Genomic DNA, 24768 nt, shown 5'->3' with positions numbered 1-24768 from the left:
TTTTTGGGTTGAAAGTACCAAAAGGAAGGAACAAAAAAGCTTTGCCTTAAAAATAACCTCACACAAATAGAAAGAAACTGGCCATAACTTTAAAAGTAGCATCTTCTGTGAAAGTTTCCGCTATAAAGACACATAGACCAATTTTCCTTTTCATTTACACCACTAGAAAGAAACAAGAAATTTGTTCAACTGAAAAAAGGCTTTAACAAGTCATTACTTTCTTCTTATTTATTGTTTCTAGTAAAAGTTTTATAAATATATAGAGAAATTCAATTCTAATATATATTTATTGCATATCCATATTACGTGCAAAATAAGGTGCCCACCAGAAGCAATGAAAATAACAATCTTTAGAAGGAAATAAACGGTTTTGGTTGTGGGGGTGTTGTTTTGTTTTTTAAGTCTAAACATGACTGATATAAATAGGTTAACAAAATTTCTACTTGGAAAAATAATATTTTTTTCATGAATGCCATTATTCTATCAATAATTGTCTTTAAGTTAGCCTAAACTGGATAGGAATGGGGAAGCTAGGAGAGTCTTTTCTTCTTTTGAGCTATGGAGATACTTCTGAAAGAGACATCACTGTCAGTGAAAGACTATTCAACACCTTGTGCCACACCTACCTCAGAATATTCCTTCTTGGGTTGTGATCGTGTAACTATCACCTCATCATCCTAACCAGGCTCACTTTTTATAACTGTCAACACTGTGGCCTGGTGCTAGGTATTGGCAAATGGGGAGGGCAAGGTTTGTTCCCTATTTAGATTCTGGGCCTAAATTTTCTTTCCACTTCATGTAGTTAAATTTACCAAGCAGCGGCACTGTTGACAATTCTGGACCCAGGTGTCACCACTGTTGTACAAAGTTTCCCCATTTTGATGGAGGCACTGACTACTAAGCCTTGGGTCACATTCAGGGCAGCAAAAAAGATCAACTGTCGGATTCTCACAGTCACAGACCATCCGTCGACACATAACAAATCCATTCTGTATGAAAAAGAAAAAAAGCAGTTACCAAAAACCTCCATTGCTCAATGCAATAACACACACACACACACACACACACACACACACACACACACACACACATATTTCAGATGGTGACTTGGAAGTTGAAATAATTCACACTGCTTATCCAATATAATAAATTTTCTTTAACATTTCTTTTTTTAGCTAACACAAAAAAATTACCTAAGCTGGGGGATTTTCAATTTCCTTTCCACATACTACTCCTCAAATGACCAGAAAATATTTTTTTTCAGAAATGACCAGCATAAAATGATAACCACTGTGTATATAAATGTCTTCATTTATATGTAAGAATATATTTGTATATTAGTATGGTAAGTTGCATACTAACTAAATTTTGTTTTGTTTGAGGGCATGTGTTTTAACATTTCATAGTTAATAAAATACATATTACTAAATTTCTGGAGTATTTAACACCTATGTTTTTGTATAAACTGTTATTAATTTCTTTTATGACAGTTGAGTTTTGGTACATAATATTATTCATCTGAAAATAATTTGAGCATTCATTATAACTAGGTACATATAACAGAATACCCATCTAAAACTGAAATATAGACCAAATAAATATTTTTCACTCTTGGATCATAGCATGTTCATTCTGACTTTATTTCTGCAGTCATTCAAACATGATATTGTGACTAGGAAAAAATTAGCACGGTTAGTAATAAAATTTTATCAACATGTGGATAGATAAATACATTGGTATATTCATACAATGAAATAATATTCAGCATTAAAAAGAAATGGATTACAGATATATGTAACAATATGAATGAATCTCAAAAACATAATGTTGCGAGAAAGAAGCCAGACACAATATAGTATGTACTATATAACTCCATTTATATGAGGCTCTAGAAAATACAAATTTAATCAATAGGGACTGGATGCAATTTTTGCCTGGATCTAGGGTTGTGGGACTAACTAGGAAAGAACATAGGCAACATTTGGGCTAATGGAAATGTTCTGTTATATTAATTGTGCTGGTAGTTAAGTGGATGTACACATTGTCAAAACTCATCAAACCATATACACACTTAAAACATATGCAAATTACAACTGAATAAAATTGATTAAAGTTTTTTATTTATACCAACCTGACATGAGCACACAGAGCACCTGTCGTTTTCCAAAACCCAAATCTGACCATTGTGCTTAACTTTTCCATCATGGATGCAGTCCCCTGTGCAATTCTTTCCATGAGGACATCGACAATCATATCCACCATCCAAATTGAAGCAAATGGTATCATTGGCACAGCTGTGCCTCCCGGTCCCACACTCATCAATATCTATAGACAAGAAAAAATGGCATGCAATGTGCTTAGAATATGTGCAGTTTCAAACAACTGCAATCAGGTCAGTTGTCTCCTGACATAAAGTATTCAACTGTAAATTAATTTTCATCTTACTGGCTTGCATTTGTGATTAAATGTTGACTAAAGCAATGCTAATGATCTGGGGATTTCACAGGAAAATATTATCATGTTTGATTTAAAAAATCGGGTAACCTTGGCTAGAATTTCAACTTTTATATCTATGTAAATACCATTAGGCTTTATGAAACATTTATATTTTGAGAGTAAAATATGACTCAATTTACCAAATAAAAACAGTTTAACAGTGGAAATTCTAAAAGTGCCTATGATACTTTAATGGGGATATCATCCCCAGTGTTAAACTGGTGATTACAGAAAAATCCCTTCTTCGTGGGAGATGAAATGTCATGAGATCCCTGCAGCATTTTATGCAATATCAAACCTTATTCTCGCAGCTGCACCTGCCCCCCTCCATGAAGCTCTTTCCATTGTTCTGCCTAGGTGATCTTCCCTTGCATTCCAGGTATTTTCATACGGTCCTTAGACTTTGACTCAACCACGGAAGGGCAAATAATCATCAGCAATTACCATCTCTCTCACAAAGAATCCACTACTTCTTAACTTTTCCATTTCAGATGATCATTTTGTCCCCTGCCTGACTCAGTTGGCAACTGCCCATACTTCACCTGACATCACCTATTTCATGGCCATCACAGCCTAAAGCATTTTCATACAGATGAAAAAGCAAACATATCGTGACCCACAGATCAGGTACATAAGAGGAGATGGGATTCACTTTTATTTACCCCCGTAATTTAAAGGTCACAAGCCAAAATACATTTCGGAGACGTGGTATGAACGGCAATAAGCAGTTATTTCCCATTTCATCAGTTTCCTCTGAGTAAAGGTCAAGAAAGAAAGAATTAAATCATGGCAGAAGTGGGTTAGAGACAAGATGGAATGTGTAGCTTTTAACGAGGGTGCTGTATACTGATTCTCCTTGAAGATTTTAAAATAAGGTTTAGGAAATATCTTTATCAAATGATTCGACTTCAACATTAACTGAAGACTTGGACTAGTTAAAATTTGGCAATTTTAAACTTCTTATATACTTAAATTCTGCCACATATATATTCCTGAAACTAAGCCACAGGACATTTTTTTTTTCTGTTTGCCTTGATTTTTATTAGTTCCCATTTCAACAAAACTAATGAATTGGATCAAGAGCCAAAAAAGTGATTATAGAGCTTTATTAAGCTTGATTTGTTAAGGATAATATTACTTATTATTGTAGACTATGATCAGAAAGAAAACTGTTAGCCAGGATGAGAATATATTTTTTAAAAATTAAGTACTATGGCTAATGTGTATTTTTTCAGATTACAGAAAATTTTTCTCTTTGTAATAAAATTGAATTTTATTAGCTAGTTTTATATTTCGTCAATTCGGAATGATATGGTACATCTGGTGAGTTGATACTTGTCTCCCATTAAATATTTCTAGAATTAAGAATAATAGCCAGAAAAACATAAACAAACCATAGTTATTTGGTCTCTTTGACAACAAACGCTACAGATATCCTTACTACATAGCTTTTTTACAGTCTACTATAAGGACATTATTCCATGAATGGCAATGGCTGAATTTTTGCAATCATTTTATTTCACTTGACACTTTAAAATAAAAGCTGGGTTATCAGATAATACTTTTTTTCCTGTTATAGGCAGAAAGATTCCACAGGGTTGCTGCATGGGACAAAGAAGAGATGTCCAGCACAAGATGAATATGTATACTTAAATAAAGCACGTCTATAATAAAGAAATAGAGTAAAAAGTTGCTCATAACAATGGTTGGCATGTACTTGTTATACCTGGAAAAAATGTGTGGGCAGATGCATCATAATGGACTAACTACAATCCCTTGCTATCCAAGGAGTTTGAGTAAGTTTGAACCCAGCTTGTTTTTTCTGCTTATTATCTACACTGACTCTGACAATGCAGAAACTTTTCCCAATTAACTGGTGATATAGAATTTTGGAACCCATTTTTACACATAGCTTGGTTATAACAAGATTCCCAAATTAACTATCTATACAAGGTGTGTATTCTACTTTGAAAAACCTATCACGGTATACCTATCATGGCATATACAAATTCCAACTTTAAAAATATAGATAACTCCTTTAGTGAGTGATTATTGAAGAAATAAGGTTGCTAAATCCATTTGCCAGTGTCAGTTTTCATGTAACTTGGTCTAGCAGGGCACTTGACGAAACTTTCTCCCTCTCCTTGATAAATTTTCCCTACTTGCTTCCTATCACACTGGTAGCTCTTCCGGATCTTTTTTGTCTATACATTCTCTAGGTATGGCAATTATACTACGATTAATATTTAGCCATGCAAAGAGTAGGTAAACAGTAGTCTAGAGTGCTTTTGAGGCAAGAGTGTGCTTGAAGGCCCAACGTCTAGAGCTATTAAGATGTGCTGGAGAACCAGAAGTGCTGGTAGACTGGAATGTTCAGTGAGAGAGCAGAGTAAACAGCATGTAGCTGAAGAGCTACTCAGGGTCCAAGGAGAGGTCATGTTAAGAAACTTGAACTTTTTCATAAAGCCAATAAAATGTCATTTTAGAGAAATGCAAAAAAAAAAAAAACAAAACACCATCTGATTTTCATTTTAGACAGGTTCCTTTGGGTTCATTTTGAAAAGAGAATTGAATGGATTAGAATTTGGAGCCAGGAGACCAGTTAATAGACTGTTTCCATAGTCTAGGCAAAAGATGATCATACAATAAAAGCAGAGTCTCATAGTGGTTGATATGTACCAGACTCTGAGAACTTTTCATGTAATGATTTATTTAATCTTCACAACCACCCTCAAAGATATAATTAAATTATGATTCTCTCTTTATAAATCAGGAAATTGAGACATAATACTGTTACATAACTTGCCCAGGGTGACACAGCCACACAGCCAGTAGGCCCAGATGGGAACTGAAGCAATCATGCTCTAAGTCTGTGCTCTTAAGTACCATGCCACACTGAGTTACAGCAGTGGGGACGCATAGAAAGAGACAACAGAGAGAATTAACACAACATAGTGATTTGTTGGCTTTGAAGATTAGAAAGAAAGAGAGATCAAGAATGATGTTTAGATTTCTGGCATGGAAAATATGGCTGATGCTATTTATGGAAAGAAGAGCAAGATTTTGCTGTGGAACAGAAGAGCGGGGAGGGATAAAGGCAGACGTGTTCAGTTTAGGACTGGCTAAACTGCACTTCATCTGGGCTTCCAAGCAGAGCTGTTCAGCAAGTAGTTGGATATGTGTGTCTGGGGCTCAGAAAATAGGATTGGGCCAAAATGTGGATTTGATGCAGACTACTTTCATCATCTCCTTTCTCAAAAAGAGTCCTTCTACTCAGGTTCAAACTTTGTAGTACTTAGAGTATTTAGAGCTACTTTTGTTTGCAGTCATTTTCCCTATCTTGACTTGGCAATAATCTCATCATACTTAGCAAAGTCCTAAAGCAAATACTAGGTACTCTGAGAAACCTTCCTTGGTGCCAAAGAGCAAATAATTTCTCTTTGTTCCTTCACAGCATGACATTTCGATTTCTTCTCAAAATCAAATGCTTTTCTCAATCACAGCGTTGGGCTTGAACAGACTATTTAAAATACTATCATGTAAACTTCATTTTTTTGGTATCAAAAGTTCAAAAAACTTCACCAAACTTAAAGATTGTCCAGAAATTAAAGCAATAATGGGAAATGTTGGCATAAATATAAGATATTTATGCGAAAAAAGATACTGGATGGTGTTTCAGAGAGACAAGGTTTTAGGCACAGTGGAAATGGGGGATGGATAAGGAAAATGGGACTCTGGCATGTTACCTCAGGATGAAATGTCTAAATCTCTGAGATAAATGGATGGGCAAAACAGCAAACAATTTGTATGAATGCAGCTTATAAACATGTATGTTGTAGATCACACAACTGTAACCTAAAAAGTAGTGACACAGTGAATTTATTTATTTATGCCTTCAAGTATGAGTCTTACACTTCAGAGTAACTGTAAAGCTACCACTGTGACTTTCTCTACTTTCTTCCCCCCAGCAACAGAAAAATAGCACCTTCTTTGATATAATCATATTCTTAAAATGGAATCCTTCTAAATACTAATATTACAATTCTACAAATCACAGAAATTGCAGTAAATGGAGAATGTTTAGAAGTTTTTTTTTAAATCTTTTTAAAAAAATATATCTATTCATCTGACAAAGGGCTAATATCCAGAATCTACAAAGAACTTAAACAAATTTATGAGAAAAAAACAAACCTATCAAAAAGTGGGCAAAGGATATGAACAGACACTTCTCAAAAGAAGACATTTATGCAGCCAACTGACACAGGTAAAAATGCTCATCATCAGTGGCCATCAGAGAAAGGCAAATCAAAACCACAATGAGTTAGAACAATGATCATTAAAATGTCAGGAAACAACAGGTGCTGGAGAGGATGTGGAGAAATAGGAACACTTTTACACTGTTGGTGGGACTGTAAACTAGCTCAACTATTGTGGAAGACAGTGTGGCGATTCCTCAAGGACCTAGAACTAGAAATACCATTTGACCCAGCCATCCCACTACTGGGTATATACCCAAAGGATTATTAATCATGCTGCTATAAAGACACATGCACATGTATGTTTATTGTAGCACTATTCACAATAGCAAAGACTTGGAACCAACCCAAATGTCCATCAGTGATAGACTGGATTAAGAAAATGTGGCACATATACACCATGGAATACTATGCAGCCATAAAAAAGGATGAGTTCATGTCCTTTGTAGGGACATGGATGAAGCTGGAAAACATCATTCTCAGCAAACTGTCACAAAGACAAAAAACCAAACTCCGCATGTTCTTACTCATAGGCGGGAATTGAACAATGAAAACACTTGGACACAGGAAGGGGAACATCACACACCAAGGCTTGTCATGGAGTGGGGGTAGGGGGGTAGGGATAGCATTAGAAGATATACCTAATGTAAATGATGAGTTAATGGGTACAGCACACCAACATGGCACATGTATACATATGTAACAAGCCTGCACGTTGTGCACATGTACCCTAGAACTTAAAGTATAATAATAATAATACACAGACACACACACACACACACACACACACACACACACACACATATATATATATATATAAATCAGATGTGTTCTTTTAAAAATTTCTTCAGGCCGGGCACGCTGTTTCGCGTCTGTAATCCCAGCACTTTGGAAGGCCGAGGCTGGCAGATCACGAGGCCAGGAGATCAAGATCATCCTGGCTAACACGGCGAAACCCCGCCTCCACTAAAAGTACAAAAAAATTTAGCCGGGCGTGGTGGCGGGCACCTGTAAACCCAGCTACTCGGCAGGCTGAGGCAGGAGAATGGCGTGAACCTGGGAGGCGGAGCTTGCGGTGAGCCGAGATCATACCACTGCACTCCAGCCTGGGCGACAGAGTAAGATTCTGTCTCATAAAAAAGAAAAAAGAAAAGAATCCTTCGGAGCATATTGTCCTCTGACAGAGTAGTAGGTTTTCCTGATAATCTTTATACATTTTATTGGTAGATAATGGTAGAATCATCTTTCCAGAATAGTGTTTTTGTTTTTGTTTTTTTAAAAAAGATTTTTCACTGCTCCTATGTTTGTGGGTTTCCTTGAAAGGCCTTTTCTATGAAGACGAATCCTCTACTTTGCTGTCTTCGTATTTATAATGTGTTATTTTGATGTTTAGTTTAATTATCCTTGTTACTTTCTGGGCTGAACACTCATGAATGCATTAATTATGTTTTATCCTGATCATTATTATATATCTACTTTTAACTACATATATATATCCATTATCTGTCATACTAATATCTACATTCCAACATAGGTTATGTGCCTAATGCATTTCTAATGAAGAGATTAGTTATCTATTATTTATCTCAATCTTTTCATTGGACAAATAAATGTATCATCTACTATGTGTCAGACACCGTTCTAGGCATTGGAGATATGATAGCTGACAAGCAAACACAAACTATGACCTTTGAAGCTTACATTCTAAAGCAGATAATAAGAAAGCAAACACATAAATACATACTATAATTTCAGGTGAGTTTATAATTTCTATCAAAAAAAAGTGAAGCAGGGTAAGTGAATAAAGTGTCAGAGGTGGGAGACTATTTTAAATTAGTAGTCCAGGAGAAACCATTTGAGAAGAAATTTGAATTAAATGAAAGAAGAACCATGCAAAGATCTAGGGGAAGGGCATTCCACATAAAGGGACAGTACATGCAAATAAATCTGTTTTGTATATTTTAGAAATGGTAAGAAAGCCAAGGATGCATATCATGTGAGCCCTTGTCAACCATGGTCAGGGTTTGCATATTGCTTTGAGAGGGGTGGAGAGGCTCCAGGAGTGTGAACAGAGGAGTAACATGATCTAACTTCAGTTTTAGAAGAATCACTCTGAATGTTATAAAAAAAAAAAAAAGGCTCTAGGGGAATTGGGCATGGAAGTAGGAAGACCAGTTTGGAGGCTGTTATAGTGGTTCAGGCAAAAGGTAGTAATGGCTTAGATTAAGATGTTAACAACAGAAGTGGCAAATGGTGGTCAGACTGGGAATATATTTTGAAAGTTGAAACTGTGAGATTTGTTAATGTATGGAAAGTGAGATATGAGGAAAAGAAGGAAGAAAACAATGACTAAGATGTAGTTCTGGACAACTATGTTAAAGGACCTGTAGGACTTAGAGAGTAAATTAAAAGTTCTGTTTTAGCTGTATTAGGTCTGAGTTGTCTATTAGACGTCCAGGCTAAGCTACCTAGTAGGCCACTAGATGTAGAATCTGTAGCCAAGGCAGAGGTCTGAATTTGGGATATATAGATGGCATTTTAAGCCATGAAACTGGTTGACTTAGGGATTGAGAATGGACAGAAAAGACTGACAAAGTCTGAGCCCTGGGACATTTGAGAGAGTTAAAAAAAGGCCTGTAGGAGAAAGGAGAAAAACCAGGAGAGAGTGGTGAACCTGAAGCCAAGTGAGGAAAATTATGTTTTGAGAGAAAGGAATGATCAACTGAGTCAAATGCCTGAGTAGTTGATCAAGGAGATAGTAATTGATCAGCTAATTTGGCAAAATGGAAATTGTTAGTAATCTTGAAAGAAAAGCATTGGCTAGAGCAGTGAGACTAAAGTGTCACTGGAAGGAAGAAGGCAGAGATAACAAGTATTGAAAATTTTTTCAAGGAATTTTGTTCTAAAGGGGACAGAAAACTGGAAGATATGTCTGTAGAGTCAGGTGATGTCAAGGGAAGTTACATTTTGTTTGCTTTTGTTTTGTTTTCAAAGATGGCTGCTACTCTTGACTCTTTGAACACTGATAGGAATGATGCAGTAGAAAAAGACTTAATTATACGGAAGAGAAAGTTAATAATATATGGGCAGTATCCTTAAACAGGTGAGAGAGGATGAGATGCAAGATACAATGATGAGTTTGATATTTGATAGGAGTGGGGCCACTTCCTCCAATAAAAGAGGAGGGAGAAAAAGCAGCAGGTATATAGAAATAAACGAGCAGATATATAGAAATAAATAAATAAGCGAGTATGGGTTGTGGTGGAAAGTGAGGCAGATCGCTTTTGACTACTTCTGTGTTCCCAGTTAAGTAGACAGGCCACTGACAGAGAATAAAGAGAAAGGAAGCAGTATCCAAAGTCTGAGGAGACTCAAGAAGTTGTGAAATGGCTGTTAACTGGAAAGTTGGAAGGGAATGTAACTAAGGAAATGAAGTAGGAATGCTGGACAGTGCTGATGGCCCTTACAGTAGGTAGCTTCTGAGATGGCCCCAGTGATCTCACCACTTAGTATTCAAGCCCTTGTGTAATCCCCTTCCCTTGAATGTGGGATGGACTTACTGACTTGATGCTAACAAATATAAAGTGTGAGAAGTGATGGAATGTCACATCTGACATGAGGTTGTAAAAAGACTATGGTTCCCATATTGGGCATCTGCTCTTGGATTGCTTGCTTTAGGGGAAGCAAGCTCCCACGCCTTGAGGAGTGGCCCATGTATTAAGGAGATGAGATCTGCCAATAGCCACATGAATGTCCTTGGAAACAGATTCCCATTCCCCCCACTACCACCACAGACAAGCCTTCAATATAAGAAGACCATAGTCCTGGCCAAGAACTTGACTGCAATGTCATTAAGGCCCTGAATCAGAGCCACCCAGCTAAGCTGTGCACAAATCCCTGACCCACAGCAAGTGTGAGACAATGTTTGCTGTTTTGAGCTGCTAAGTTTTGAGAGTAATTTGTTAGGCATCAATAGATAACTAATACAATCCACTAGAGATTTGTGATCATAAATTTGAAAGACAGTGAGCTTAGTTACAAATTTAATGTAAGACAGTCAACAGAGGTATGTGTATTTTTCTACTCACATTCAGATGCACAGAAGAAAGTGTGCAAGGATACTAACCCAAATTAAACATAGGTAACCCCTACAGGATGAGTGGAAAAGATGGGGAAAAGGGGGAGGTGAAATGAAGATGCATATTCAGCTTTAATCCATATACAAGCTTCTGTATGATTTGCATTATTTATAATCAGCTTATATTCATTCTTTATGTGCATAATTTTTTTAAAAGATGATCTCAATTAAATTCTATAAAATACAAAGAAACTAGCTTATCAGGGGAGAACAAAATTCCACTGTCTATAATCTGTGGTTCCTGGCATTCTCTCCAGGGCTGGAAATGTTCACTCTGGAACATTCACCAGTGCAAGATAAAGCCCTCAGACCATATTTAAGTGGTAACATGCAAATGCCAGGTTTTAGCCCCTGGTAAGGCAGCAGCATTCCCATTCCTAGGTGGAAATCCCGATGAATACTCTGTTCAAGCTCCAGAGCTTGTCTGCTGCTGCAAAACAGGCTAGAGCCTTGGCATCCATCACCCAAGCCTGTTTCACTTGTCTCTTTGTGAAAATCCTTTGAGGCACAAGGATAAAAAACATCTTATCATTTAGGTGTCAAGTATCTTTAGGTTAGACTGTCAAAAGCTTTCATTGACTGTGTCATCTTAACCCCATTATCCTCTCAGGCTCTATGAAGGTGTAAATACAAATGGAGAAAATAATGAGTTCTCAAGTTGTGTTTTGTTTTTCATTCCTATGCCAAGACTTCTGATGACAAATCCTTTCAGTGCGTGTAGTTTCCCTGGCAATTATTCACTGGGCTTTGCTTGCTCTGTCTGCCTGTTTTCTAAAAATCATGCCCCTTCAATAGAGGCTATAGAGGAGCAGATTTGTCAATCCGTTCAAAATAATTCAAAATTAATGGTAACTAATTGAATATAATCTGATTGAATTTTCTACTCCTCTTAGATCGAAAACTTAATGGAAGCAGGGACCATATCTTATGTATCCAACATTCAACACTCACTAAACATCTCTTACTTTGCCAGGCAAGTGTCATGTTAGGAATAGCCCTGAGTAGCATGCGTTATGTATATCATCCTTGACCACACCATCATTGCATTTCCTCTATTCCCATTTTTCCTCTATCTTGCTTTTCTCATGTATTTTGCTACATGTTTTGGATCAGATGTATGCATGCTTTCCTTTTAAAAAATTTACGTGATACTACATGTTTTTTCATTCTAAAAACACCATTTAACAGTTGTAAGAATCCACAGAAAACTGGGTTAGTGTCACAAACTTTAATTATCTAAAATAACAATAATTACCATAATTAGCAAGAAAAGTTAGATTTTAACATACTTCCAATCACTGTTGTATCAACATATAGCAAAAACACTAATAACACTGGCTCAATGTATTCTATTTATAGCTTACGATATATTCCTCAAGTTCAAGAGAAGTTCTTAAATTCTAGGTCTTCTCTTTGTACTGACCTTCACATGATTCTCCACTTGGTGAAAACATCCCATTGTCATGGTAGCCATCTCTGCACTCACAGTGGTACCATCCAGGCAGGTTAATGCAATTAGCACGACTGTCACATTGAACAAAACCGTCAGAGCATTCATCAATGTCTGGCAAAGAAAGAGGAATTTTATAAAATTATTTATTTTCTTTTAAAGAAACAAGAATATTCTGCTACAAGGCTACTAAAATTTTTAATGCCAGCAAATCCTTGAAACTGGGAATACATAAAATTAAAAAAGTCCACTTGTTTGTTAAAAGCTATACGGAAAGAATGTGGTGTTATTAGTAACAGGAGAAACATCTAGAAGGCTTCTTTGATGCAAAAGGCATTCCACTGTAGAAAATGGAAAGAATCCATATGTGATGGTCATTAGTGCTGCTCACCAAATATTTTAGCTCTTCTAGACACAAGCGAGGATTATGATTCTCCAGGCCCTTCCAGTTAGGTATGGCCACGTGATAGGTGAAGTGTCTCTTAAGCCAACTCGGGAGTGATAAGTGTCACCTCTATGCAGAGCCTTTAATATGCAGTGTGTGATTCACATATACCCTTTCCCTATCACAATGAATAGCCATTTCCAGATGCTCTAAAGACCTACCTGAGTTCCTGTGGGAGACAATCTGGTGCACCTTCCTTACTTACCTGGGATGGACTTATGGCATGAGAAAGAAATCAACCTTAGTTGACACTCCAATATAGATGACAATAGCATTCATGAATCAACATGCTTCACATGTTCAAGTATACATATTATTTAGGTCACTTTCTACTGTGTTTCACACACACTACTTCATTCAACCCTCAAAAAAATCCTGCCATGTAGATAGTACATTGAATATGTGGGAAAAAAAAGATGGAGGCAGAGGGAAATTACGGGATTTAACCAAAGTCACCTGAAATTTCACAGTGCCTGACATTCAGGTGTGTGCTCCTTTATAGATGTAGATCATGCTGGATCTACTATACAAAGAGAGCTATGGATCTTGAGTCTCAGATACTTCCTCCAGAGGCTTATTACTATTCCCAAATGTTGAAAGCCCTTGATTCTTCTTGTCTGGTCTACTGAATCGTGAGAACTTCCAACACCATTCAAGTACCTTCCTTTGCTCACAGGAGGAAAAGTAATCCCTGAAGTTGCCTTACAAAGTGTCTCCTCATTAACTCCTGGTTTTCAGGATCTTTCGGCTTCACTTAGACTCTGCTATATGATCCAATGGTGCTGAACCATTGTGGCTACCAAAAATATCCACATGTCTCTCACTCCCATCTTGATAGCCGTATGCCATAGCTGAAGGTTCCAACTTGCCAAGGCAGGATGGTTCTTTCCTATATGTTTCTGACACCTGAATCACATTTCCTGCTTCTGTGACTAGGCAAGATGACATCCTTCAAGTTGAAGGTAAGACAAAATGCTTTTTAGAGACCTTTCCCCTCCAGACAGACTACTTAAGTTGACAGAATCCACTTCCTTCCCATTTCAGTCTCATTTCCCTCCAAATTCCTGGAAGCATATATTCCTTTCATTTTCTTATAAAATGTCCTCTTTTCAGAAGTTCAATGTTGAAAGAGATAAATTAATGAATAAATGTATACATAAGTAAAAAAAAAAGTCAGATAAATGAGCCATCACTCGTTTATTTCTTGATAGGTCAAGTGTCCCTTCTTAGATTATTAGGTAATGGGCCAAAAAATAAATATTTTATATAACTGTAATAGTTCAGCATTATTTCTGAATTATGAATGATTCTACCTCTGTGGTGCCTCTTCTTTAGATATCAGTTACTATTGACAGTCATTCTTAACTGTCAAAATAATTGCGACTGATCAAACCAGCTAACCATTGACTTCCTGACACATAACTGATGTGGACTGCATTCATTTACTGAGGCCTCATAGGTTTTGTGAAATAGTCTATTTGTACTTCAGGGGCATCCCTAACTGATGAACCTCTGATTTTAAATAGGTCCAGAACATTTTGCTCATTTTAGCTTTATATGGTCTTTTCTTCTAACCCAAATGATGTAGAAAATTGATTATGTCATTTCTTAAGTGCATGGACAAAAGAAAACAGGTTGGAATTTAAGCTTTAGAAGTGAGTTTTATTGGAAGAAAGCCATACGGGGGATGGTTAGAGTCATTCATTTTGGAAGAATTTGGTCACTAGGGCTGGTAATTTGGAAGTAACTCTTGATGGAACTAAGCTTGCTCCACTGAAGCAACTTTCCCATCTATATTTAGCTTTCAGTTTAGTCCTTTCTTCCTTCCTTGACATAGTTGTCAGGTTATCTCAGTTTCTATGGTATAGATATATATTTAGATTGTTACTTCTCACTTCATTTCTCTCTTGTCACTCCTTTACCAGGCCCACTCCTATACTGCTTCATACCCATTTCTTCTTAATTACATTACGGTAAACTTTCTTGATCTATAAATACACTCCATAAAGTTTAATAGAAATGCTATGTGTTATATGAATTAGTGTTTTGAAGACTGGGAATACAAGCATGTGCCTGCCCATAATGTATTTTCTTTCTTTCTTTCTTTCTTTTTTGAGATAGAGTCTCGCTCTGTGGCCCAGGCTGGAGTGCAGTGGCCGCATCTCAGCTCACTGCAAGTTCCGCCTCCCGGGTTTACGCCATTCTCCTGCCTCATCCTCCCGTGTAGCTGGGACTACAGGTGCCCACCACCTCGCTCGGCTAGCTTTTTGTATTTTTTAGTAGAGACGGGGTTTCACCTTGCTAGCCAGGATGGTCTCGAACTCCTGACCTCATGATCCGCCCGTCTCGGCCTCCCAAAGTGCTGGGATTACAGGCTTGAGCCACCGCACCCGGCCCCATAATGTATTTTCATATAAACTTTGGGCATTATTATTATTTAATTATTACTGTGTGATAGGATTATAGAGGGTGAATAGGTAAATATGGCTGTTCCTCCACTTTTGATGGGGTTACCTTCCAATAAACCTATTGTAAGTCAAAAAGTCATAAGTTGAAATTGTATTTAATACTCCAAGCAACCTATCATAAATTAAAAAACTCACAAGTTAAACTATTTTAGGTCAGGGACCATCTGTATAAGTTTCATGCATTAATTTACATATTCAATATTTATTGGATGCATTTTATGTGCCAAGAACTAAGTGCTGGGGAAATAGGGATAAACAACACAGACGCAATTTCTGCCCTCAGTTAGTTAATCATCTATTTAAATTGTGCTTTATTGTAATAAAATTAAATTTATGAAAATCTGAATTTACAATCATATGGAACAGTATTTCCAAACATGCAACTTATCTGCCACCAGTGACACGGTATGTAGGTGATAATGGGTAGATATTTTATTTTAATGGCTACATATATATTTTTCTGAATTAGTTCCATTTGTAGCAAGTGAGACTTATAGTAGAGTAATAAAACTATTTAAAATTTTAGCTGACGAGTTGATGGGTGCAGCACACCAACATGGCATAAGTATACATATGTAACAAACCTGCACGTTATGCACATGTACCCTAGAACTTAAAGTATAAAAAAAAAAAAAAAAAAATTAAAATGAGAAGAATTACAGAAACAATATCAAGTAACTATTGGTATAAATGGTCAATGAATATGAGAAAAAAATGAAGTTTTGAAAACAGCAATATACAATATAGGGTAATTATTCATCTTTCAAAAGGATTTGCTGAGTAATTCCTTGTGAAATGCAATGCCTTAATTAGTCTAAAATACGTCTGAATTTATAAAAGACACCCATGTCATAGATCAAGATTATATGCTTGCTATCATTTAGAATAGGGAAAGACTAGCCAGATAATACATATAACCTCATTTTACACTTTTATGTTCCTGCTAATTTTGATTTGTTTATGCAAATTTTTCTACTTTGGTTAGTCAGTAGACAATGAAAATGTGCTTGAATTGACAGAGTATACACTTCCCACTAGAAGGCATGTTTTTTGGCTCATGACTCTAATTAAAGCCAAAGATCTAATAAAACAAACAGTCTCATCTGTAAGTGATTTGATGGTATGCATATCCTTATTCACTCAGTAAATACTTAGTAAATAAAGAATTGAAATCTGATCCACAATTTATAAATTAAGTATATTTTCTCTATGTACAAATGAGGACATTAACAAGAATCACAACATAAATGCACACATATTTTCAAGTACGCTCATATTGTGCTTCACATGTTTTCTAATAACACAAGGCAGTAAAAAAAAGTTCAAATAATTTATTTCTTGGGTACTTTAATTAGGTTAGTTAAAACCTAACTTCATATTCTCTGAGTCAGATACACAGAAAATAGTAGACCCGGGGGAAAAATGTTATTATTTTATTCAGTATAAGAACTTCAAAATTTGAATGCATTATTTTCCAAACTAAATAAAAGTATTCAAAAAATTAGTATAGGCTGTATAAGCTTATATGACTTAGTCTTAATCCTAAGGACCTTAACTTTTTACTCTGTACGTACATTATATAAAAAACTAAGAGTAAATATCATGAATTTTATAATTTTATTACATATTCTGTCTTAGAAAGGAACTAGTTCCTTAGAACATTTTCAGTAACCACATTTAGAACAGTCAGCTAGCAATAGTATTAAAATGCTGTCCAAAAGCACAGAGAATTCTACAACTGCAGTTGTAGAATGAGACACCTGAGTGATAAACACCCTCTTTCTCATGCATAGTAATAGTTATTTCTACTATAAAATAACTAAGAACAATAAAAAATGTGCAAATGTCCAGAACAATCCATACCTAAAATAGACCCTAATTATTACTTTAACACTCTCAAGAAAACTGATTAGCTTCTGCTCTTGTACTGGATAAAAAAAGAAAGGAAATCCAGCTCTTTTTTAAGATGAGTGAATTGTTTTTAATGACAGTCACATAGAGTACTCTCTTTCATACCATTTTATCATTAATAAAATATGACATCATTTCTCATTTAAAATAGGCAAGTGTTCTATTTATATCATCATCACATGCACTGGTAGTTAAATTATATTGATAAACAGTAGGCAATTAAAGATCCTCAAAACAATGAACTCCTGATTACCCACATGTGGGTTATTTGCTGTCTAGATTATCTGAAACGTTTCTTTGAATCACAAGGTCATTTCCGTCTGTCTCTTGTTGAGAAGAGACTTCTGGGAAGTCTGCTTTCAACATTTAGGCATGAATGCTCAAAGAACGCAAACTCATTATATTACTTTAAATAACTGTGCAAGATTTGGGTATAAAATATTGTCTAAAATTTCATATAAGAATATTGATTTTCTCATGAATTTTTTGAAAATACAACATGGTGATATATGTAAATAAAAATGGAAAACCACAAAATCCTCTGCACAAGTTACACCCAACATTGCATATTTAGAGAAAATTATATTCATTACTTTATAGTTCATAATTAGGAAGTTAATGACAGGTATTAAAAATGCACAGATATAATCTCTTCATCATATTGTTTAATCATTACAAGAACCATATGAAATATTCTTATCCTTATGTCATAGACAAGAAGGTGGTGACAGCAAACAGAACAGAACCCTTTCAACTCCAAGCCCAGTTCTTTTTTCCCTTATGGTAGGCTGCCTTTCAAGACGAACACGTCACCAAACAGAATCAGCCTATGCTTTGGAATATCACAGTGTATATCTTAAAGTCAATGAATTGCAGCTCGTTGGCTCTTCGAACTAGGAATAATACTTTCTTTATAGTTCGCTGTTAACATACGAGGCCTCACAGGAGAAGCAGTAACTGGCTCATAAGAGGTATCTAATATGTGCAAATTCCATGCCCATCTCCAAAATAATCCTTCAGAGTTTACAAAGCATGTTCACATTCATCATTCGATTACTTGAAAAGAAACAGAGGAAAATACAGTTTCATAAGATGGATTTAGTTGAAAGAATGTCTTTTCTTCTGTGAACAATCAAGAGTCACTGAAGGGTTATTAACAGGAGAGTGATGTGGAAGCTGCACTTTGGGAAGAACAGGGCAGCAAGTTATGTGTCAAGCCAGTGGGACTGGGTAAGACTAGAGGCCGTCTCACCAGCTTATGAGACTACATTTCATAAAGAAAAAGGTTATAAACATTTCAAGTAGAGAATAAGTGGAAACAAGGATAAAGAAGCATGTTTTCTTAAATGCTTATCTTTGGTCAGTGTACAACTCCCTCTCATGTCCCCTGTGTTGATGTCAGGTTGACCAAGTTCACATTCCATATGTCTGGGGGATATATCAGAAAAGGAAAGAAAATTGAGATAATCTGACTTTTCTTTTGGTTACTAGAGTCTTAGTATTTTATTATTTCTTTCTTCTTCACAGAGTCTCTGCATATGTTTTCCCTGTTGACTAAAATTTTTTTTTTCTCATCCTCTCACCTGAGTTAGTTAACTACTTCTCATCTATCTGTCCCATACTAACATTAATGTCCCTTGGGGAAGCTTTCCTTGACTCCAGAGACTATATTAGATCTCCTATTACTTAATGATTAGTCTATTTTCCCCCATATTTTTCTTGTATTTTGTATCCTTGTAATAGCATCTATATGCTTTTTCTTTTTGCCTAAACTTGCACAAATATTACACTGACTTAATACAATTTCAATTCTGGAGAAGTTCCTACCTATGTTTTTCTCCCATGTTCAAAAGCATTTTTAATTTGGGCTTTTTGTCCTTCCAAATAAATTTCAGATTTATTAGTTGGTGAACTTCTCAGCAACAAGACAAAACAAAACAAAATAAACACAAGAAATGGGGTGGGGTGGGGAAAGCCTGCATGGATTCTATATATTGACTTTGGGAGAATTGAAATCTTTATATTATTGTATCTTTTAATCAATACATATGATATATTTCCTATTTCTGTAATATTTTACAGATTTCTGAATGTATGTATTGTGTACATATTGCCTGAACTTATTCCTAAATGTTTTATTACTTTATCTTTTTTTAAACTAACTTTATTGAGGTAAAATTTATATAGAAAAAAATCACTAACAATTTCATGACTTTTGACATTAGTCATTACCATAATCAAGATATAATGCATTTCCTTCACTTCCAAAATTTCCTTCATATCACAGCAGTTTGAAAATAATTTTTATAAATATTAATTTAATGTTTATCTCTCAGAGTAAATTTCAAATGGCCAGAAATTATGTTACATTTTACACCATATCTCTAACACTTAGAAGAGAACTGGGCACATGGTTGGAGATTGATAAACACATGCTGAATGAATAGATGAATGAATGCTCTGTTTGTAACAGCAAGTAAGTAAGTGGAACACTCACTATGCCACACTTGAGTTCTGCTAGGGTTGGAGGGGAATGAAGGCAGGAGTGACAGTTTGAAAGCATACACTAAGACAAAAATAACATGATGGTAAAATGATACTTCCTCATTCTACTTCAAATGTTTTCCCCGAAAGACTATAATATTAGATGCAGTACAATAGGTGAAGAGAATGTGCTAATTTTACACACTTTTATATGCCTATTTAATTATATGTATTTTAAACAAAAGAATACATCAACACCTTTGATTAAAATGAAAGACTGAAAACATTTTAAAATCTCTTCTTCTTTACTTCCAACCCTGTAAACATTATGTTAGAGGAACAAAGAAAAGTATAAAAGCCAACAAAGACAAAAGAAAATGATAGCAGGAGAGAAGAAAGTATAATACATTTCTGTCTTTTCTTGGAAAACAGAATATAGGTGAAGTGGTAGATACAGAGTAAAAGGAACCAAAAATTAGAATCTTTATGTGATAATCGGGTATGGCTGATTATTAATAATTATTAATGATTAAGAATATGACTAATGGGTGTAGTAATCTTCCCTGAAAAACCCTGAAGAGTCTTGAAATACCATGTAGAGCTGAGATGAGACATGCAGCTGGAAGTAGTTGAGTTAATTAAAAGTCTACTGATGAATAATCAACCTACTCATCTACTCCCACCATGAGCAGATTGTTGAAAGAAAGCAGTTACCCTTAAAGGGCAGAGTGAATGTTTGTTTTTTTCCTGCAAGGGAAATAAATATCTGTGGGAAATTAAAGCAGCAGTGTAGAATTTGTTATTGTTTGAATCAAAGTCCCCTGCATTTCAGTCTTTAGATATCTTGAAGTATAAAAACTGGCTCTTTTTTTTTTTTTTAGCTTACTAATGTAAGTTTGCAAGCCAAAAAATAGCCTACCCTCATATCAAAGCTCAAAATCAATTTTCTATGTATTCACTTCTAAACATTAATGTGAAATCAAGGAGCAACGGATAATCAAGAAAAGTCTGTAACATGTAAGAGAAGAGCCAAGATATAGTATCAGAAAAACTGACCCTGAAAGAAATAGAGATAATTGGCCAGGCATGGTGGCTCACACCTGTATCCCAGCACTTTGGGAGGCCGAGGTGGGTGGATCACAAGGTCAGGAGATGGAGACCATACTGGCTAACACAAGGAAACCCCGTCTCTATGAAAAAAAATACAAAATACATTAGCCTGGTGTGGTGGTGGGTGCCTGTAGTCCCAACTACTCAGGAGGGTGAGGCAGGAGAATGGCGTGAACCCAGGAGGCTGAGCTTGCAGTGAGTCGAGATAGCGCCACTGCACTCCAGCCTGGGTGACAAAGCGAGACGCCATCTCAAAAACAAACAACAAACAAAAAACAAAAAAGAAATAGAGATAATTCACAGAACAGAACCAAAAATATTTCTAATTAACATTCTCAAATAGATTTGAGAGAATATTTCATCTATAAAATAAGGACACAGTGATTACAAAAAAATATTCAGAAAGGAATAAAGAGTTCTTGAAAATTAAATATATACTAACTGGAGCTTTAAAAAATGCAATGCTAAGACTTGGAAGATCAAGTAGAAGTCGTCTCTTGAAAAGTAGAACATATAGAGAACAGAGGAAAAATATGAAAACAGCAAAAGCAAACAAAGCAAAGACCACCAACCCAAAATGCTCAGCTTCTGATTAAAGAGAAATTTCATACCAAGAACACACACAAAAAAACCAATGGGAGAAAAATATCTTTAATGATAATAATAAGTCCAGAACTTTTCTCAAAGCTATTGTCTTCAGATTGAAAGGTCTATCAAGGTCTTCAAATATACTGAATAAAGATGTTAGCCAATAGCTGTTGCTGGCTATATGGCAGCTATTGTTCTATGTAATTTACCTATATATACTCACTTAATGCTGACTGCAGTACTATGAGGTAGGGAATATTACTGCTATCCCCATTTTAAAGGGAAGTGAACTTAAGCAATGAAAGTTTAAGTATTTTTTTACAAAATTATTTAGGGGCAAAACCGAGATCTAAACCCAGGTATTTTAGATAACAGAGGTCATACTCTTGCCCATACACAATACTGCCTCACAAATAAATGAAACAAAGACCTACATCTAAATACACAATTGTCAAATTTCACAACAACAAGAATAACATAAATCTTAATATGTCCCAGAAGGAAAACAACAGCTTACATATAAAGGGATGAGAATAAGTTTAGTAGCACATTTCTTACTTGCAGCACTGTATGCCCAAAGACAGTGAAGCAATGATTTTAAACCTAGAAGTCTATACTCAGCATAATTGTTAAATAGCTATGAATACAGAATAAAGATGTTTTAAGGCCATGTAGTTCTTTAGAAGTTTTATGTTCCATGCATTATTTAAAAATATTTTACTAATATAGTGCAGTAAAATAAAGGACTAAATTGAGACAGAGAAAAACCTATCAGTAGTTCATCACTCCTTCCTTTTTACAATACTTTCTTCACTTTGCAAGGATACACCCCTCTCTCTCAGTTCTCCTTGTACCTCACTGACCTCTATATATTACTTTTTTTTTTTTTTTCAGATCTTATCTTCTCAATCTCTAAAAGTTTGAATTCCCTGGGGATCTACCCTCAGACCTTTGCTTTTGTAGCTACCAAATTCTTAGTGATTTCATTTAGTACCAGGGCTTTAAAGGCTTTAAATATCCAAATGCCACTAGTACATTGAAAACTATCTGTAGTGGGCAGAAGAAGAATGTCCCCTAGAAAACCATGTCCAGTTGGAACCTCAGAATATGACCCTATCTAGAAAAAGGGTCTTTGAAGATATTATTAGGTGATAAACTCAAGATAAAATCACCCTGGACTTAAGATGGGCCCCAAATCCAGTGACTGGTGTTTTTGTAAGAAAAGAACACAAATAGAAACAGAGAAAGCCAGGTGAAGAATGTAAATCAACTCTCCACCATAGTCTCTGGTCTCTAGACTTTCCTGTTTCAGTTTGCATTCAGTCAGGAAAATTGAGCCACTACAAGAATTATGGGAATAAGGAGTTTTAAATAGAAATCAAGTCTGCACAGATCGGGGAGGAATTGGGGAAGTAAAGAATGCTTCATTCTTCATCTGGAGTTATGTAGATTGGAGTTATGTAGCCATAGCCAAAGAATGCCTGGGGCCACCAGAAGCTGGAAGACGCAAGGAAGAATAATTTTAATAATTTTCCTAGTGTCTGTAGCAGGAGCTACAGCAGGTGCCTCTGCTGACACCTTGAGTTTGGACTTCTAGCCTCCAGAACTGTGAGATAATAAATTCCTATTGTTTTAAGCTACCCAGTTTGTGGTTTTGTGGTATTTTACTATAGTAGTCCTAGGAAAATAGTACAGTATCTTATTTACATTTTTATTCTAGACTTCTCTCCTCTAGTTCCTACCTGTATATTCAATTTATCACCATCATTTCCACTCGGATACAAAATTTCTCCTTCTGAAGTCTCCCTGTTCTCAGAAAATGGCAATACCATTCAGTTACTTGGGCAAAAATCCTTATATTCATTCTTCTTCTTCTTGCTTTTGTCTCATGCCCTTTATCCAATCATCAGCAAATCCTATTAGTAATGTCTTTCAAATACACCTAGAATTTAGTAATCACTTCTAACTAGCTTGATACTTACCACTCCAGTCCATTCAAGTCCATTCACTATCACTATCTCCCTGATTCCATCTTTCCCTCCTACAGTGCATTCTGAATCACAGCAGTCAGACGACCCCTTAAAAATATATGTCAGATTGTGTCATACTTATGCTCAGATCCTATTTCCCATTCATGGAGAATTTTAGGAGGGAAGTATCTTGGGATAAAGCTGTAAGGGATATATGCTGTTATCAACAACTTTCTATTGCTAAGGCTGAAGACTACATTTCCCAAACGCCCTTTCCCTGTGTATGGCTTTGTGTTAGAGTTCAACAATGAGCGGAATGCCTAAATTTGCCAAAGAGAACTAAGGCAGAAGCCATTATTCTTGGGAAGTCATAGCAATCAGTGTCAGTGATTCTAAGAACTCTGGTTTCTCCACCAATTCTAGTGCATCACTCTGAAGTGATGAGTGAATGTTTTGCAAATCCTCTGGCTGCAACCTCGAGGATCTTCACTTTCGCAACTCCTCCCTCATTTGTGCAATCTTGATTTCTGTATAAAACTCCTTATTCCTATAATACTTGCAGTGGCTCCATTTTCCTGACTGAATGCAGACTGATACAGAAGTGTCTACACACCAGAGGATATAGTGGAGAGTTGATTTTAAATAACAAATATGTGATGAAGAGTAAAAGAAAAATGATTGTCAATTAGGAACTTCAAGATAAGAAATCTAAGATAAGAAATGCTATGTATATACTACTTGTCTCTCTAGTAAACAATATTTACCTGGTCACAATGATATAAACACTATGGATTTTCAAATTTTATATACATTCCATAGGGAAAGCATGAGATATTTAAATATTAACATTCATAATATAAAAAGAAGACAGAAGTTGGGAGATGAAGGTAAGGAGCAGAACCAACATTTTACATTTCATAGTGAGGAATCAAGAAAACCATTGTAGTTGATACAATGAGAAGTGAAGGTGGAAAAATATATTGCTGAAGTCTGAAAAGGTAACCAATAGAGGAACTTAAACTAGTGATATAACTATATTAGAATTAAATAGTATGAACAGGTGATAGTATAAGAGAGATAAATCTTCATCTATCCTACCCGGCATTCTACTGATAATGTCTGAAATTGATCAATTAAACCAAGAATGGTATAAACATATTGAAATAATTTATTTATCCTAGCAGCTTATCTCAACCAAGGTTTCAGAAGAGAATTAAACCCTAATGCATCCTTGTAAGCATGGATGAACTCATCTCCTGTATATCTGGTATGGTGCTAGTCATATGCCATCTTTGGGAGTTATGAGAAAATAGTCCCTCAAGTAATTTTCTGGTTTTGAGATTAGATGACGAACTCCTTTTACGAAAGGGTCCTGGAAAGTGAGCAGGAAGTGAGTCAGGTGATTATTTCTTTTCATTCCAAATTCTTCTCTACTGTTTGGTATCTTTTAAC

General features: G+C 35.7%; 1 protein-coding gene across 1 annotated transcript in view; it reads right to left on the bottom strand.

Annotated features, from left to right (window-relative positions):
- LOC108539994 (protein kinase C-binding protein NELL2) overlaps positions 1-23356 on the bottom strand; it is a 37138-nt gene extending 13782 nt beyond the window's left edge. The window contains exons 1-4 of the mRNA XM_017888975.1: positions 23329-23356; positions 12314-12454; positions 2132-2325; positions 813-989 (exon numbers count right to left, since the gene is read on the bottom strand). Of these exons, the coding sequence (XP_017744464.1) occupies positions 813-989; positions 2132-2325; positions 12314-12454; positions 23329-23341 (525 nt within the window). The 5' untranslated portion in view covers positions 23342-23356. The remainder of the gene's footprint in view (positions 1-812; positions 990-2131; positions 2326-12313; positions 12455-23328) is intronic.
- Between the last annotated feature and the right edge of the window lie 1412 nt (positions 23357-24768).

The sequence above is a fragment of the Rhinopithecus bieti genome, unplaced genomic scaffold, assembly GCF_001698545.2.
Source record: "Rhinopithecus bieti isolate Rb0 unplaced genomic scaffold, ASM169854v2 scaffold_17829, whole genome shotgun sequence".
Taxonomy (NCBI): Eukaryota; Metazoa; Chordata; class Mammalia; order Primates; family Cercopithecidae; genus Rhinopithecus; species Rhinopithecus bieti.
The sequence above is the reverse complement of the archived record's forward strand: the minus strand, read 5'-3'. Positions and strand labels throughout refer to the sequence as shown.